We start from the raw sequence: 18,812 nt of genomic DNA, 5'->3' as shown, positions 1-18,812 counted from the left end.
ATGGATGTCCTCACCGGCTGATCTGGTTCTCTGCATGGAAATACTGAAATTATTTTTCTCCTGTGATGTGGGAAACTGCCAGTTTTTCCTCTCTGATATTCTTTCCTTTATATACCATTCTCATACTGATATTTTTCCTTTAGTCATCGTACTCTTCCCTAGCAACCTGAAAGTCATGTTGCTAAATTGGGTCTCCGAAGAAGACAAGCAAGTGAGTTCTGAGGAGTACTATGCTTCAAATAGAAGAAACAGGGTTCTTTTTACAAAAAAGAACATTTCTCTCTAATTTTAAAAGACGGATACAAAAATGTTGAAAATTTAAAACCTAAAAAGTCAGAAAAGGAAAATAAATTTCCCTGAGTCATATCCTACATAGTTGGCACTGTGAGGGGCTCCTTCCCAGTATTTTCTCTGCATGCATGCTTGGCATCAGGGACGTCAGTCTAAGAAGGAAGGAGGGCAGTTGTTTGTACGGAACCAGAATCATGCTGTGTATAATGTTAAATCCTGCTTCATTTATGTCATAAACAGTTCCCCATGTCATTTAATAACAACTAATATTTATAGAGGTTTACTATGTGGTAATCCTCTTCTGAGCACTTTGTAATTAACTCAATCTTTTCAAGAGACCCTAATATAAGTACTATAATTATCTACATTTGTTACATGAGGAAACTGAGTCACAGAACTATTTAAAATGTTGTCCAATGAGAAGAAGGAGCCAAAATGACGGCGTGAGTAGGGCAGTGGAAATCTCCTCCCAAAACCATATATATTTTTGAAAATACAACAAATACAACTATTCCTAAAAGAGGCCAGTGGATACAGTATAGCAGCCAGGCTACATCTACATCTGCGAGAACCCAGCGCCTCAAAAATGGGGTAAGATACAAGCCGTGGCCCAGTGGGACCTGAACTCCCCCAACCCCAGCTCCCGGCGGGAGGAGAGGAGTCAGAGCGGGGAGGGAGTGGAAGCCCAGTACTGCTAAATACCCAGCCTTACATATCCGTGCTGGGAGCGCAGACACACACTGCATGGTGTGCTGGATATTAGAGAAGCAAAAAAGCAAAATCTGCAAGTGGGTCCCAACAACCAGCTCCCCTGGACAAAAGAAAAGCAAGTGCTTTTTAAAAGTCTTAAAGGGACAGGAACCTCACAGCTGGACGGAAGCGTCCTGGCACAATCATCCCAGCAGCTGGGAATCCTTGGGAACTCCAGACCCCCTAACCCCCTGGGCGGCAGCACAGCTCTGAAGACCCTCACAGCAATAAGCGGTGTGGCAGTAATTCCCCGGGCTGGCGCGGCCCCTGACACAGCGGCCCAGTAGCTGGAAAACAGCAGCGTGCATGCCCAAGGTGGCAGTGGAGCAGCCCAGGAGCAGCTGTGCCCCCATCAGCCACCCAGAAACTCCTGGCGTGCAGCTGCCCAGGCCAGACCCAAAGGCTGCCTTCAGCATGCAGCTGCCCGGTGCAGCAGAAGAATCCGGAAGCTGCTCCAGAAGTGCGAGTAACCGACACAGGGAGTGGAGAAGGGCAAGGCAACCAGCAAACAAGAAAGGACTTTGTTCTCCCAGCTGACACATGCACCACCTGCCGACAACTACATCTATCGCCATGAAAAGGCAGAAGAATTTGGTCCAGTCCAGAATTACCCAGACAACCCCCAAGAGAGGGACTGGGGAGATAGATTTACCCAATCTTCCTGAGAAAGAATTCAAAATAAAGGTCATAACCATGCTGATGGACCTGCAAAGAAATATGCAAGAGCTAAAGGAGCAAGTAGGGAGGGAGAATACAGAAATAAAAAAATCTTTGAAAGGAATTAAGAACAGACTGGATGAGGTGCAAGAGGCTGTTAATGGAATAGAAATCAGAGACCAGGAACACAGAGAAGCTGAGGCAGAGAGAGGTAAAAGGATCTCCAGGAATGAAAGAATATTAAGAGAACTGTGTAACCAATCCAAATGGAACAATATTCGCATCATAGGAGTACCAGAAGAAGAAGAGAGAGAAAAAAGGGTTAGAAAGTGTCTTTGAAGAAATAATTGCTGAAAACTTACCCAAACTGGGGAAGGAAATAGTCTCTCAGACCATGGAGGCCCACAGAACTCCCAACACAAGGGACCCAAGGAGGACAACACCAACACATATAATAACTAAAATGGCAAAGATCAAAGACAAGGACAGAGTATTAAAGGCAGCCAGAGAGAGAAAAAGGTCACCTACAAAGGAAAACCCATCAGGCTATCATCAGACTCCTCAACAGAAACCTTACAGGCCAAAAGAGAATGACATGATTTATTTACTGCAATGAAACAGAAGGGCCTTGAACCAAGAATACTGTATCCAGCATGATTATCATTTAACTATGAAGGAGGGATTAAACAATTCCCAGACAAACAAAAGTTGAGGGAATTTCTCTCCCTCAAACCACCTCTACAGGATATTTTAAAGGGACTGCTCTAGATGGAAGCACTCCTAAGGCTAAATAGATGTCAGTGGAGAAAATAAAATCACAACAAAGAAAGCAGACAACCAAATACTAACTAAAGGGAAAAAATTAAATCAACTACTCACAAAAGCAGTCAAAGAAAATACAAAGAGTACAGAATAAAACACCTAACATATAAAGAATGGAGGAGGAATAAGAAGGAAGAGAAATAAAGAATCATCAGACAGTGTTTATAATAGCTCAATAAGTGAGTTGTTAGACAGTTAGATAGTAAAGAAGCTACCCTTGAACCATTGGTAACCATGAATCTAAAGCCTGCAATGGTAATAAGTATATCTTTCAATAATCACCCTAAATGTAAATGGACTGAATGCACCAATCAAAAGACACAGTAACAGAATGGATAAAAAAGCAAGATCCATCTATATGGTGCTGACAAGAGACTCACCTCAAACCCAAGGACATACACAGACTAAAAGTCAAGGGATGGAAAAAAGATAGTTTGTGCAAACAATAGAGAGAAAAAAGCAGGTGTTGCAGTACTTGTATCAGACAAAATAGACTTCAAAACAAAGTAACAAGCGATAAAGAAGGACATTACATGATGAAGAAGGGGTCAGTCCAACAAGAGGATATAACCATTATAAATATATATGCACCCAATACAGGAGCACCAACATGTAGAACAAATACTAACAGAATTAAAGGAGGAAATAGAATGCAATGCATTCGTTCTAGGAGACTTCAACACACCCCTCATGCCAAAGGACAGATCCACCATACAGAAAATAAGTAAGGACACAGAGGCACTGAACAACACACTAGAACAGATGGACTTAACAGACATCTATAGAACTCTACACCCAAAAGCAGCAGGATACACATTCTTCTCAAGTGCACATGGACCTTTTTCCAGAAAGGACCACATACTAGGCCACAAAAAGAGCCTCAGTAAATTAAAAAAGATTGAAATTCTGCCAGCCAACTTCTCAGACCACAAAGGCATAAAACTAGAAATAAATTGTACCAAGAAAGCAAAAAGGCTCACAAACACATGGAGGCTTAACAACATGCTCCTAAATAATCAAAGATTCAATGACCAAATTAAAAGAGAGATCAAGCAATATATGGAGACAAAGGACAATGACAGCATAAAGCCTCAACTTCTGTGGGACGCAGTGAAGGCAGTTCTACGAGGAAAGTATATAGCAACCCAGGCCTATTTAGAGAAGGAAGAACAATCCAAAATGAATAGTCTAAAGTCACAATTATTGAAACTGGAAAAAGAAGAACAAATGAAGCCCAAAGTCAGCAGAAGGAGGACATAATAAAGCTAAGAGAAGAAATAAATAAAATTGAGAAGAATAAAACAATAGAAAAAATCAATGAAACCAAGAGCTGGTTCTTTGAAAAAATTAACAAAATAGATAAGCCCCTAGCCAGACTTATTAAGACAAAAAGAGAATCTACACACATCAACAGAATCAGAAATGAGAAAGGAAAAATCACAAAGGACCCCACAGAAATACAAAAAATTATTAGAGAATACTATGAGAATCTATATGCTAACAAGTTGGAAAACCTAGACGAAATGGACAACTTCCTAGAAAAATACAACCTTCCAAGACAGACCAAGGAAGAAACAAAAAATCTAAACAGACCAAATACCAACAACGAAATTGAATCAATATTCAAAAAACTACAAAAGAACAAAACCTCTGGGCTAGATGGATTCACCACTGAATTTTATCAGACATATAGAGAAGACATAATACCCATTCTCCTTAAAGTTTTCCAAAAAATAGAGGAGGAGGGAATACTTCCAAACTCATTCTTTGAAGCCAGCATCACCCTAATACCAAAACCAGGCAAAGACCCAACCAAAGAAGAAAATTACAGACTAATATCCCTGATGAACATAGATGCAAAAATACTCAACAAAATATTAGCAAACCAAAATAAAAAGTACATCAACAGATCATACATCATGATCAAGTGGGATTCATCTCAGGGATGCAAGGATGATACAACATTCGGAAATTCATCAACATCATCCACCATATCAATAAAAAGAAGGACAAAAGCCACATGATCATCTCCATAGATGCTGAATAACCATTCAACATCCATTCATGATAAAAACTCTCAACAAAATGGGTATAGGGGGCAAGTACCTCAACATAATAAAGGCCATATATGACAAACCCACAGCCAACTTCATACTTAACAGTGAGAAGCTGAAAGCATTTCCTCTGAGATGGGGAACAAGACAGGGATGCCCACTCTCCCCACTGTTATTCAACATAGTACTGGAGGTCCTAGCCATGGCAATTACACAAAACAAAGAAATACAAGGAATCCAGATTGGTAAAGAACAAGTCAAACTGTCACTATTTGCAGATGACATGATATTGTACATAAAAAATCCTAAAGACTCTGAAGGGCCCCCACTAGTAAGATGGCGAACTTCCGGCTTCTCTTCCAGGTCCTCAGTTCCCGATGGCGCCACCTAAAGACCAATCACCTCTCTCCCCACTCCCACTCCCAGCACCTAGCCAATAGCCACCAGCCCCGTAGAAGTAACACCACAATCACCCCATGCCCCTTCCTATATAACCCAGCACCTTTCCCCAATAAAGCGGAATTCTCCGGTGAATTGCTGCTGTGTGTCGCTCCTTTCCTTTCAGACTCCACTCCAAAACTACTAGAACTAATGTCTGAATTCAGCAAAGTTGCAGGATACAAAATTAACGCACAGAAATCTGTTGCTTTCCTATACACTAACAATAAACTAACAGAAAGAGAAATCAGGAAAACAATTCCATTCACAATTGCATCAAAAAGAATAAAATACCTAGGAATAAACCTAACCAAGGAAGTGAAAGACCTATTCTCTGAAAACTACAAGACACTCTAAGAGAAATTAAAGGGGATACTAACAAATGGAAACTCATTCCATGCTCTTGGCTAGGAAGAATTAATATTGTCAAAATGTCCATCCTGCCTAACGCAATCTACAGATTCAATGCAATGCCTATCAAAATACCAACAACATTCTTCAATGAACTGGAACAAATAGGTTTAAAATTCATATGGAAGTGCAAAAGACCCTGAATAGCCAAAGCAATCCTGAGAAGGAAGAATAAAGCAGGGGGCATCTCGCTTCCCAACTTCAAGAAAAGCTTCTGTATAGCTCAGGACACCACCGATAGAACAAAAAAGGCATCCTTACAGTATGGGAGAATATATTCATAAATGACACATCCCATAAAGGATTGACGTCCGAAATATATAAAGAGTTTGTGCACCTCAACAAACAAAAAGCAAATAATCCAATAAAAAAATGGTCAGAGGAACTTAACAGACAGTTCTCCAAAGAAATTCAGATGGCCAACAGACATATGAAAACATGCTTCACATCACTAGTCATCAGAGAAATGCAAATTAAAACCACAATGAGATATCACCTCACACCAGTAAGGCTCGCCTCCTTCCAAAAGAGAGACAACAACAAATGTTGGCGAGGTTGTGGAGAAAGGGGAACGCTCCTACTCTGCTGGTGGGAATGTAAAACCATTGTGGAAAGCAGTATGGAGGTTCCTCAAAAAGCTCAAAATAGAAATACTATTTGACCCAGGAATTGCACTCCTAGGAATTTACCCTAAGAATGTGGCAGCCCAGTTTGAAGAAGACATATGCACCCCTATGTTTATCCCAGCACTATTTACAATAGCCAAGAAAAGGAAGCAACCTAAGTGTCCATCAGTAGATGAATGGATAAAGAAGAGGTGGTACATATACACAATGGAATATTATTTAGCCATAAGAAGAAAACAAATCCTACCATTTGCAACAACATGGATGGAGCTAGAGGGTATTATGCGCTGTGAAATAAGCCAGGTGGAGAAAGACAAGTACCAAATGATTTCACTCATCTGTGGAGTATAAGAACAAAGAAAAAACTGAAGGAGCCGAATAACAGCAGGATTACAGAACCCAAGAATGGACTAAAAGTTACCAAAGGGAAAGGGACTGGGGAGGATGGGTGGGAAGGGAGGGAAAAGGGGGTGGAAAAAGGAAAGGGGGCCTTATGATTAATGTGGGGGCGGGGCATGGGGAAGGCTGTACAGCACAGAGAGGACAGGTGGTGATTCTACAGCATCTTACTACACTGATGGACAGTGACAGTAATGGGGCATGTGGGGGGGACTTGGTGAAGGGGGGAGTCTAGTAAACATTATGTTCCTTATGTAATTGTAGATAAGTGATACCAAAAAAAGAAAAAAAACGTTGTCCATATTCACAAAGCTAGAAAGTGATAGAGTTAGGATTCAAACCCTGATCTCACTCCAGAGTCTGTGGCTTTTAACAGTTATGCTATTGACTTCCATCATTTTGAAACATGATTTATAATATCAGTATGATTTTCAGTCATAAATAATATTGATATTGCTTTTTCCCTTAATGTTTTATTTGTGTGAATAGTTTCCCTGTCCATTAAGGTGATTTGCAAACATAATATTTAATAGCCACATAATGTTCCTGTGTATGACTATTTGTATAAACCCTGAGGCTTTTCCAGTTTTTAAGATGGTAGATGGTGCTTCAGTAGTGTCCCTGTCTGGGCTTGGGCTTCTTTGGGACTAGGGTCTTAACACCACAGCCAAGGCAAAGGGCCATGTTTCAGTAGTCTCTGCCAAAGAAGGTGTGCTGCAGTTTACATGGATAGGAGATAATTTTGACTAACTGATTTCTGGAAAGTCGAGAAATTTGATCACTGTGACCCACCTCCGACGGCAGGCAAACCACATACCTCTTATGTCCTGCATCTTGACTATCCCAGCATCCTGTTGTCATAGACAAAAAGGCAGATGAAATAAATGACTGGGAAATCCAGAAGAAAGGCAAAGAAAATATCAGAGTTGCTGCTGCAGCAGAGGGCAGGCAGCCTCAGGAGGAAGAGATCTCATCTCTGGAGACCCCGTGGGGAGGCACCCAGGCTGCAGCGGGAGGGGTACCTCTCGGTCTCTGTGATGACAATGAGTTGAAACGGTAAAATAAAACTCTGGTTCTTGCCCAGCTGCTTGGCAGTGGGGATCCTCAGGCCTGTGGGCTCTCCAGGGTCTCTGATCTAGCCTGCTGTTTCCCAGGGCTCAGGCTTGTCCGACCCCCAGCGTTCCACAGGTCAGAGTTCATGCTCCAGCCTGGACCTTCCGGTTTGGGCAGAGACCTCTGGGAAAACTCTCTCCTCAGCCGGGCGTATCAGGAGGTTCAGGATTCTTTCCTACCTTAGAGGATTGTTATAGTCCTGACAATTCAGCTATTTAAAAGATTTTTTTTTTTTTTAGTGTTTATTCAGCATTTTTAGTCTTTCATACTGAGAGGGCTTCTTCTGACATCAAGTCTGCCTTATTGGAAGAAATGAGAATTAAGTCCTCTTTTTTTTTGCCTGAGAGAGAAAGTAACAAGTTTTAAGTCTTATGTGGTTAACTCAGTCAACTCAGTTTTCTATATCACAGTAATGAGCAGGGAAATATGTTAAAAAGTAGCAGTAGCTATTTGGGTCTCTTTATAGTGTCAAGGGATCTGTGCTAAGTTCTTTCCAGGGATGATCTCATTTAATCCACTGTCCCTGTTCTTTAAGGTGGATACTGTCATTCCCTTGGCAAAGGCGGGGATGCCGAGGCATGGAGAGTTTCCAGTAGTTTGCTCAAGATCACACGACTGACAGGCAGTTCACAGTGGTGACCTTGCGTCCTCAAGAATGGTTAAATTATGTTTGATCAGTATTTTTTAGGCCTCGTACATTGCTCTTACAAAAGACAGAAAAATGTTTAATATATCTCAAATTTCCATTTAAATTGTGTTGTTGCAGTTATAAACATAAGCATATCAAAGGTATAGTGATGGCATTTGACCTCACCTTCTTAACTACTTTGCCTCCTCTAAGAAAAATTGCTCTTAGAATACCTCCCAAGGATTTTTCTGGCAATCAAATCCCAAGACACATTTGTCAGCCTGGATGAGAAGGGAAACTTTGGCCAAGGACTTTAGAGATTAATTGCTAGATGTGGAGACCTTTTGTTTCATAATTCATCCCGAAACACTTCTCTCCCACAATGTCTGGTATTTGGTTTTAGTTTCTATATATACACCTCTCTCAAAGTTTTTATTTTTTGATTTTTTTCCAGTTAAATGTTATGAATCAGACATGGCAAATGTGATTCCTTAGTATAGTGATTTCACATGGTGAAGTTTTAAGTACTACTTTCTGAAGTAGTGAGTGTTTACAGTGAACCTTCTTTTCTGTGTATGGCATTGTATACTGTTTGCCAGGTTTACAAAATAGAAACTACAATGTGTATTTGTTTTTCTCACGTTTTCATCCTCCTAAAGTAACTAGTCCATTTTCCCCTAGAGTAACCAGTCTCTGTTGGTCTAGGAAAATCAGGAAAAAGATTTTTGGAAAGACACTCTGCCCAAACTCACAAGTAGGCCATTTCCCTGGCATTTTCATTCTCTCTGTGCCAGGCTGGTAATGGAGACCTGTGTCACCACCTCCCGGATACCCACTGGCACCCTTATGGTCTTCTGCCCTCCAGAGCCTGGTACTTTGAAGGTCAGGCAGAAGAAAAGAGCCACCACTTTGGCACTTACCAGCCCACCCCTCCCCTAACTTGCATCTCAACAAGTCCTCTTTGTCCTGCAGGGTGGCCCCCTTTCCCTGCCTCTGGCTAGCCTCAAGGAGAGGTAAGGGAGTCCAGGACTCACTGGGGTCCTCTGCCCTTCCTGTGCACTTGGGGGGGTAGGGGAAAGGAGAGCAAAACTGCCTTTTAATCCTTTTGTGAATGAATCCACAGCAGCAAAGAACCTGGTACACTGGTTTATATCTCATTAAGTCATCCTGTTACACCAAACCTTATGTTTATGCGGTACCTTAATTGTCTTAAGGTAAACTAGGAACCTCTTCTGGAAAGTGCTTGGTCTTTTTTATTTTACAACTCTTTCATCAAGTAAACTAAGATGTGTTTCTTAGTACCTGCCACCACCATTTTCTCATTTGTAAAATGACTTTAAAAACCTCATACCTTTAAAATTATAAAGACAATAAAAAGATCAGAGGTTGCCAGTGGCTAGAGGGGAGGGAGGGCTACATACGCTGAGCACAGAGAATGTTTAGAGCAGTGAAAATTCTTTGTACCTGAGATAGACTATGATAATGGACACTTTTCTCAAAACCCATGTGTGTAACACACAAGAACGTACAACACCAAGAGTAAGACTTCAGGTAATAAAGACGCGTCACTGTAGGTTCATCCATTGAAACGATGTCCAGTGGGGATACTGACAGTGGGGGAAGCTGTGCGTGCGTGAGGGTGGAGGCAGGAAGGAACTCTCTCTACTTTCTGCTCAGTTTTACTGAGAAACTGCTCTAAAAAGTAAAACTTGTTTTTCAAAAGAGTGTTTTTTCTTGTCCCCCCTGCAAAAAAAAAAACCCGCAAAGGTAAATAAATACTCAGAACTCATAAAAAAAAACAAAAAACCCTCATACCTTTATAGTAAGTCATGCATATAAATAGCATAAAAAGCTCAGATTTCTGAAGGGTTCATGGGACAGTAAGATTTGGGAAATAAAGGTGTTGCTCACTCTTTACTTGTATTCCCTAGGATAAGGGTAAATGAGCACTGTTCCTTCAGAAAGTAAAAGACCCAAAAGGAAATATAAAACTAAGAAGTCAACCTCATTCCCCCCACACTTGGCTCGGCTCTGCTGCACCGGTCTTGCCCCCCTCACCTTGTCCTTTCTTCCCAGCTGAGCTCCTGTAATCTCTCAGGAGAAGGTGGGAACTTATTTCCGTGTAAGAATTTGTTTCTTCATTTCAGTGCTGGGAATAACAATTGGAAACGCATTCACATTTGGAAATAATTTTGTCTCAGAATCTTTGGAAAAGGAGATTAGAGCAGGATTTCTGAGGCAGAAGCTTGACTTTTCCCTTGTTCTCTAAGTGCTGCCATGGGTTCCTTCTCCATGAGCATCAGTGTTCATTTTCAGATCCAGTTAGGTGGAAATCAGCTTTTAATAACATCAGTGTCTGCTTTTGTATGGGACGATGCAAGTGCAGAAAGCTGGGTAGATAAAATGAAAGGCTCCTTCTGTAATGTAATGCAGGTCTCCTCTAGTACCTGAAGGTAGAGCCTTCCTATGAAACCTTTCTTAAGCCAAAATGGTGCAAAGTGAAGGAGCAGTTGCCATGAATTTATATGTAAAATTTTTTTTTAGCATTCCCAGAGCCAAAATGTAACCTCTCTTAGGCGTTTCTGATACCTTAGGACACATGTTGCCAACATATGCACAAAATAAATTGAGGTAAAGCACAGATGCTCACAGACCGCCATTCAAAGCCATGGTGTCTTGATGCTGAGATGCTGAGTGCAGTTCCCAGGGAAGGAGCTTGGGGGTGCCACTCTTGCTGCTCTGAGTGTGCGCTGCCTCTGACTCATTATAAAATAAATGATGAGCGCTATTTCACTTTTTGCCTTTCTTCATAAAAGTGAAAATCCTCTTCAGATTTCTTTTGGTTAGCAAAAACAGGTACGAAGGTGGGCATATAGTAAAAGCAAAGTGGCATTAACTCAAACTTTGTAAAAGCAGGGGTACCTGTAATCTAAAACTAAAGTTGGCACTAGGAGGTCCGGCTGAACATGCACAGGAATTACATGTAATTCCCCTAATCAGCTGCTGCAGCCGGAGGTGAATGTGCCGCCCCCGCGGGCATTCCTCAAGCAGCAGGTGGCAGCTGGGTGAGTGTGGGCGCACTTGCCTTGTACTGGAGATAGACTGCCTTGTATTTGTTTTTCCTATGTAAAATTGATTCTTGAAATGTATGTAGTTGTTATTTGTTTACAATAATGTTCTTCTAACAGTACTGTTAGATCTTTATTAGATTTTCTTCTTTCACTGGCACTAGTTCTGCATTTATCTATCCCAATACTTCTCAAATTCAACTCAGTGTTCCATTCATCATAGCTGAATAAAACAGCTAAGTAATATATTCTAATCTGCCGGCCCTTGATGTGAACCTATGGAAGTTAAATACAATGTGTGCACTGTGGTCTTAGGTGTTACCTTAAAGACACCATAGTAATAGTCTTTAAGATACAGTAACGTGAGAATTAGAAAATTACATTCTTAGATGTTAGTAAGTTTTTTGCAGAAGTGTCTGGATACTTCAAAAGCTTTGCTGTATTTCATAATTGAACAAGTCACCATCATAGGTATGTTAACACATTTACAGAATCTAGGAAATGACAGGACTTGGCAGTGAGGATTGGAGCATGGACTTAGAAATCAGCAGATGTGGTGTGAAAGCTCAAACCCTGCACATGCTGGCTGTAGGACCTCAGGCAAAACACTTCGCCAAGACTGTTCATTCCTCTGTACGTTAATAGCATTACTTACCTTATGGTTATGGTAATGATAAAGTCAGTTAATATATGAGAAGTACTTGGAATATAGTAAATGCTAAATAAATGGTTACTTTTATCCCTGTGCCTATTCCTAATTCTGAACTTCCATTACTAGCACTTTATATTAGGTACTAAAAGGCTACCAAAGAAGACAATGGGATTAACGCCTGTGTCTTCAATGCTCCCTGCTCTGGCCACCACCACCTACTATCTCTGACGGCTGCTTAAATGTATGTCCAGTGCTTCCAGTGAGATCACAAATTCCTTGAAAACAGGAACATCATCTTATACTTTTATAATATACTTGACAATACCTGCAACATTGTTAGGGCATTAACCCATCTATACAATGAGAGAATATCTTTAAAAATCTATTTTAGGGGACCATGGTGACAAGTGAAATGGTTACACTTGTGGAGAGCAGGAAGAGGTAGAGCTGAACCTGCTGGTCTCTCCTGACTCCTGCAGCCCTGGGCTCTGCCATCCTTCATAAACACGTTAAGTTAGGGGATGAAAACAAAAGAGTATCATCAAACCTCAATCATACAAATGTCTTGTGGGGTGGTCAGTTTTCAGTATGGTACCTACTTTTGAAGTCATATTTTTATACACAAGTTGTGTACAAACTCACACAGGACCAGATTGTGATCCTGATGTTTATGCTGCATCTGTAGAGTGATCGATTGCTTGCCAAAATATTCCTGCTAGGTGCTGCGTTATAATGTTATAACTTTGTGATCTTCTGTAATCTGCTTTTGCCATATTATAGCTTAAGGTTAATGCAACACAAACAACATTATTTAGGCTTGTGTCTTAGGGCCATTATGTTCTAATTTTGGGTGAAAATGACTAAATATATTGCTCTCTATGCTTTATTGCTTCTTGCTATTTCTCATTTTTCCCCATCCCAAGTTATCCAACATTCTGTAAAACTCAAAACTTATTTTTTCCAAATAAATGCCCTCAACTGTTTATTACCTGAGAAAAATGGAGGGGAGATTGTTTCTTAGGTTATGAAAAAAGAAAAAGGTGGACAATCTACTCAGGGTTTCTGATAAAACTATAGCCGCCCTTTGGGATGAAGATCATCTTATGAGAAGCAAAGAAAAAGCAACTTCCATTATCTTCTCAGAATGAGCAAGGATGGGCTCAGGTTCTTTTTACTAACTGCTTTGAATTCCTGCTCCTTATTTTCTTGTTACCAACAGGTATTCCTGAAGATGTTGGGAGGGCAAGAATATCTTGATTGTTAAACAGAAAAGTATAGAGCAGCAATAGATACAGCCAGGAGAAAGGGCTCTTGGCAGATAATATGTATATATATTTTAATGGGCATGGGGGTTCACACCTTTGTTGAGATTTTACAGGATGTGGACTGACAGTGGTTTTCAGTACCCCTGCTACTAGCAGAAGGCGTTCCTTGGCAAATTGAGCAGAACACTAATTTAGAAAGCAGGGAGAAAATAAAACCACCCTGCTGGACGTGGAGGCAGGCCCAGGGCGTCTGCTCTGCCGCCCGGCTGCTCCCTGTCGCACCTGCTCCCCGTCTGCCCGGGAGCGTCCCAGCCTGTGGCGGCTTGGAAAGCACAAGTCTCCTCACTCTTGTGTCTGTCTAGTCCACTGCGCTTAGCTTCGTTTTTCCCACTGACACCTTTGAGAGTCTGTTAAAGCTTGGGGCCCTACTCCTAGAAAAATGCATTTCCACTTAAAATTTTGCATTCATTTTCAGGGCATTTGTGGATAACCACCCCCACCAGGCATATAAAAATAGATCCCCTAGGTCCAAACCCTTTAAAAAGTCCATTTTCACCCTAGTCTTTTTCACCACCACCATCCCCCCCAAAAAAAGCTAACAAAGAAGAATATGATAATATCAACCACCTATTCATTTAAAATTAGTTTTGGAATGAAAATGTTGGAAACCTGGATTCTAGCTGTAAGTCAGCAGTTAGCTGGGCTGCTCCAGCAAGACTTCTTTGGGCCTCAGTTCTGTCTCTGCAAAGATGGAATTTGATGGTCTTGTTTTTTAGCTCTCTTCCAGCTCTAAAGTTCGGTAATTGTGTGAATCAAATTGAGGTGAACACATGCAATCAGTAGACCTCTCTAGGACTGAGTACCAGTTTCTGTTATGTTGAACTTGGGTCATTATGCACCCCTCTTGGGTCATTGTGTCCCCCTCTTTTCTGTTTTGCTCCAACTGTCCCTACGTCCTTATTCTCTTCCTCACATTGTCATCATCTCTATCCCCATCCAAAAAGAAAGTTCATTTATCTCCTTCCCTTTCTTTGACTCATTAAAGCGGTTAACTACTTCCTTGAGTTAAGACATCTCTAAATAAGTTCGGGTTAGACAGAGGACAACAGGCAGGCATCAGTGAATGGGGCGCTGATGTAGATGGGTTATGGAGACAATAAGTGGGGTACCTGGGTGAAGGAAGTAGGAGCACGACTTGAGGGAGAAGGGGGTAGGGCTAGGACAGGGAGTACACCAATTTTCAATGTAACGCTCCTTGAAATTAAACCTATCTTTCTATTCTGAGAAAAAACAGAATTCCTTGGTTTGGAGCAAACATTTCTCTAAGCTATTAGACCCCAGTTATGACAATGATTCTGTTAAAATTACAATTTTTGAGCATCAGTTTTGCAACAGGCACAGTAACAGATGCTTTGTGGATTTTTTCTCATTTAATAATTATTATCATCCTTTGAGTGCAGCTAGTTATGTTCTTTACATGAGGAAACCGATGCTCAGGAGGCTGAGTCGAAGTCAGAGCAAGAATCCAAGCCCAGACCCTTCCCCCCAAGCTGGTACATGCCTGCTGTGCTGCCAGTTAATCAGTAGTAAAGCAGTCAGAGGTTTTACAAAGTGCTGCAAAATCGTATCTGCATAGTTAGTCTGCCTGCAGGTGGGTTTATTACTATGCTGCTCCTCATTTTCTGCAGGTAAATGCAATTTATGAGGCATTTGTAGATTAAGTGGCATACCTAGAATAAAGGATAACCATTGACATGTTTCTCAGGATAAAAAAAGATTGTTGTTTTGTTTTTTCAGTTTTGATTTAATTCACCCCTCTGCCTGACAAATTGGAGGAACCCAGTGCATGTGTTGAATGGATGGCTACACAGATACATGCATGAATGGAAAACAGGTCATTCTCCGGAGTTTAAATGAACTGATTTTGCAATAGTGAATCCAGAAAGCAAAACCACAGCATTCCACACCAGTATGGCTTTATTGTCTACATTCCAGGAAGAAAATATCATAAAACTTTGCACATAACTCTTTAAAGCCCCTGATAGGTTTTTTATGTTCCATTTCCTAAGTCCCTTTGTGCAGTTACAAGTAAAGTATTACAGCATTTTCATAGAAAAAAGGACTGATTTTACATCATAATGATTGCATTTGCTCTATGACAAAGCCTTGATGTTTTCTAAAAAGCCATTTTCCAACTTAATAGCTCAAGGAAGAAGATTGTCCCTAGGGGAACTGAGACAACTTTATGACTTACTCACTGTACAACTGTCCTTTGGTTCTAAAATGAAAAAAATAAGGGTGAATTTGGAAGGGAAAAGCATGGAATAACTGACTAAGCTCAAAGGTCATTAATGACACTAAGAGGAGTAAAAATGATAAAGTGGACACAGAAAATCATATTCTGTGAAAAATGAGATAGGATTGCTCTAAGCAAAAAGAAAGTAAGGGGAAAAAGTGATGGAGGAAAGCTTTTTAGTACATCTCAGGGGGAGGGAGGAAGGACCGTGCCAAGTGAGTAACTGGGAGTTGGAGCCAATGTATGCATTCTAGCCTTTACCAGAACGTCAGAGCAAATGTTTTCTAAAAATGGAAGTCAGTAAGAGCACACAGTTAGGAGCAAAGCTTGGTTTCCTGGAGACAGCTTTGTGTCTTCCCCAGGAGAGTCAAGGCAGGGAGCCCGTGAAGCCGAGGGCCTAATGCTACATGAAGCAGAGAACGCTGTTGGCACAGGAAGCAGGTGGGGCCTTTCTGGCCAGTGACAGCACAAAGCTTTCAGTGAGGTGGGTTTCAGCACCCCATGATGGCATTTTCTGGCATTACAAAATTCTCAGTGTGAATTTTATGGTCCCCCTTCCTGCTACCACAGATCCGTTTTCGACCTTCTTCATTCATTATTTAGAAGGTAGCAGCACTAGTGAAATGTGCATAACTCACATTGTTTGTGCAAGGTCTGACTGTTGAGTTTACATAGAAGTCTCAACAGAAATAAAATGCTGTCCCACCTGTGAGCCATATGTAAAGTCTGAAAGGTTGCTGTGGGAAGCGCTATGACCTTTAGTCTCAGTGCTGTATGTTGCCTAGTTCAGACTCCTGATAAGTGTGCTAATTTATGATGATAGATTTTATTTTTATGTCATTGGAAGTAGAGCACAACAGTGACAACCAGTAGTTGCCTCAAATGTTTGAGCTCCTTTTAGTCAATGTAAAAGCAGTATTCTGGTAATAGAGCTTTTTGCTGTGTCCCCAAATACTGCATTTTGAAGCCTCATTCTGGTCCTGTTATCATATAGGAAGATGATTAGTAAGTACAGAGTGAACCAGTGATTGAGTCTGGCATTGAGGTGAAAAAAATGAAAAGATTGTGGCACAAACCCATTCATGTCCACTCTGGGCGTTTTTGCCAAATGTTCTTGCTGTGACCTACTTCTGCAGATAAGCAAAATGATTTTGCCATCCTTCTATGACATTATGGCAATAGTGAACTGTTCCCAAGTGTCTTGGTGTAGGTGGCCTTGCAAGGATAAACATTATTTTCAGATTGTGTCTATATTTGTCTTCTAAGAATGCATCACCACTCTCTAATTATAGGTGATCTGGGATTAAATCTTATGAGTTAAACAGACTAGGATAACACAAAATATGCACGGAAAGCAGGCATTTGAAATATTGGTGAGCCGTGGTCATTGTTAAGATCCAAACTCTACCTCGGTGCTCAGAATAACACTGAACAATCTTCACATTGTCAGTGTCACCACCTGCCTAATTTCCACATTTTAAGTCACTGGATGATTGAGGTCATCTTTAAGTTGTTGTTTTCAACATGAAAATTGTTATCATCCAATCTAATTCTTGGCATCTTGCAATGTTACCCCAGCAAATAATTTTTGTAGGAGAGAAGGCCAGAATATTGAAGGAGCTGTGCAGCATCTCTTCCAGAGGCATTTCTCTTGAATGGCTTAGTTGTACAGGTAATGGGAAAGGCTAATCAGGGCTGCCTCCAGGCTTAGCAGAGAATGTGTTCTGGGTACCACTGTAAGCATTAGGGATGGCCAGAAAGTCACTGGCAGGAAGGCTAATATTATACAGTTCAGATTCCCCCAAGGGAAAAAATGTTTATGAAATTCAACTTTAGTAACTTGAGTCATGAGATACTTGTTTTCTGCACACGTCAGAGTAAGTAGTGCCTGTACCATAAACTAGTTCACAGCGTTGCATTTTTTGATCCATTTTTCTTTCCATGCAAGAATACCTTTTTACCATGTACCAGAAGTTTTCTCTGAAATTCAGAGAGAACAGTAGGAATCAGTTACCAGCTTATTGCTGGGTTCTGTGGGACAAAGGGAAGACCCTTTGGAAGTCCTCACCCGGCCTGGCTGCCGCAGACACTGTGATTGGTTGAGCCGGAGCCAAGGGCCTGGAAGGGCGTGGCGTCTCAGGGCTGGGTGAGTGAGCACTGAGCCTTACTGGAAGACCTGGGCTGACTCACCTTCAGCCTGTGCCAGGCTCTGCTCCACTCCCACGCTGCTTAATACCCCAGGACTGTGCACTGTCTGTGTCAAGATTTCCCTGAGGCTGAAAGTTAATTTCTTCAGAAAGTTTGGAATAGTCCAGGTGTGAGTTATGCAAGTGGACAAAGGGGAGCCAGGAAGGGTGTTTGGAAGAAGAATCATTGAGATGATTTCCCACACCCCATCCATCTTTCCCCTTATGTTTATTTGACATTTTATTGTCAAGTTTTCATTGAAGTATAATGCATATATAGGAAAGTACATAAGTCTTCATCAGTAAATTATTAAGAAGTGGGCCCACCTATTTAACCAGCTTGTAGATCAGGAAATAAATGTAGTGTGCACTCCTTCCTCCAAAGGGCTACCTCCACCCTGACTCCTGTCATTGTTGTTGATTTTTGCCTATTCTTAAATATCCTGGAAGTGGAATTGTACAGGATGTAACCTTTTGGGCCTTTCAACATTACAACTGCATGTAGCAGTAGTTCTTTTGTTCTCATTGCTGTATAGTATATCCATTTATGAATATATCTCACTTTATCCATTCTTCTATGGATGGGCATTTGGACTGTTTCTGGTTTGGAGCTATTGCAAGTAGTACTGCTGTGAACAGCCCTCTATGATCTTTCGGTGCCCGTGCGTTCTCACTTTTGGTGGATATTTACCTAGGAGGAGAATCATGGATGTTCAGCTTTAGAAGATACTGCCAGATAGTTTTCCAAAGTATTTGTACTAACTTAAACCCCCACCAGGGGTATATGAATTCTGGTTCCTCCAGATCCTCAACAGCATTGGGCATGTTCTGTCTACTTCATTTAACTAGTCTGGTAAGTGTAGTGATAACTCATTGTGGTTTTAATTTGGTTCCTCTCCTAATTGATGAAGTTAAGCACCTTTGGAAGGCCTCCTTTTTTTGTGAAATGCCTGCTCAAGTCTTACTCCCATTTTAAAAATCAGGTTTCCTGTCTTTTCTTACTAATTTGTAGTTCTTTATGCATTTTGCTTTGCCCCTAATGATTTTCTGCCTGCCAGATCTAGCCATCTATGATAGAGGGTGTTGAAGTTTCCAGTGCTGATAGGGAGTTCATCTCTCTCTCCTTGCATTTCTTAGTTTTTGCCTCACATAGTGG

At 41.1% G+C, this 18,812-nt stretch overlaps 1 protein-coding gene across 5 annotated transcripts in view; it reads left to right on the top strand.

The window, feature by feature from the left end:
- Window positions 1–18,812, top strand: part of LOC118909039 (E3 ubiquitin-protein ligase E3D-like) — a 195,685-nt gene that overhangs the window by 160,885 nt on the left and 15,988 nt on the right. For 2 of the 5 annotated variants that reach the window (XM_057489385.1, XM_057489386.1), the window contains exon 10: window positions 15,010–15,068. The exons of the other annotated variants lie outside the window; for them this stretch is intronic. In XM_057489385.1, coding sequence (XP_057345368.1) covers window positions 15,010–15,057 — 48 coding nt within the window. In that variant the 3' untranslated portion in view covers window positions 15,058–15,068. The remainder of the gene's footprint in view (window positions 1–15,009; window positions 15,069–18,812) is intronic. 5 annotated transcript variants of the gene reach the window in all.

Source organism: Manis pentadactyla, chromosome 12 (assembly GCF_030020395.1).
Source record: "Manis pentadactyla isolate mManPen7 chromosome 12, mManPen7.hap1, whole genome shotgun sequence".
In the NCBI taxonomy this organism is placed as follows: domain Eukaryota; kingdom Metazoa; phylum Chordata; class Mammalia; order Pholidota; family Manidae; genus Manis; species Manis pentadactyla.
This window is presented reverse-complemented; position numbering and strand designations above follow the sequence as displayed.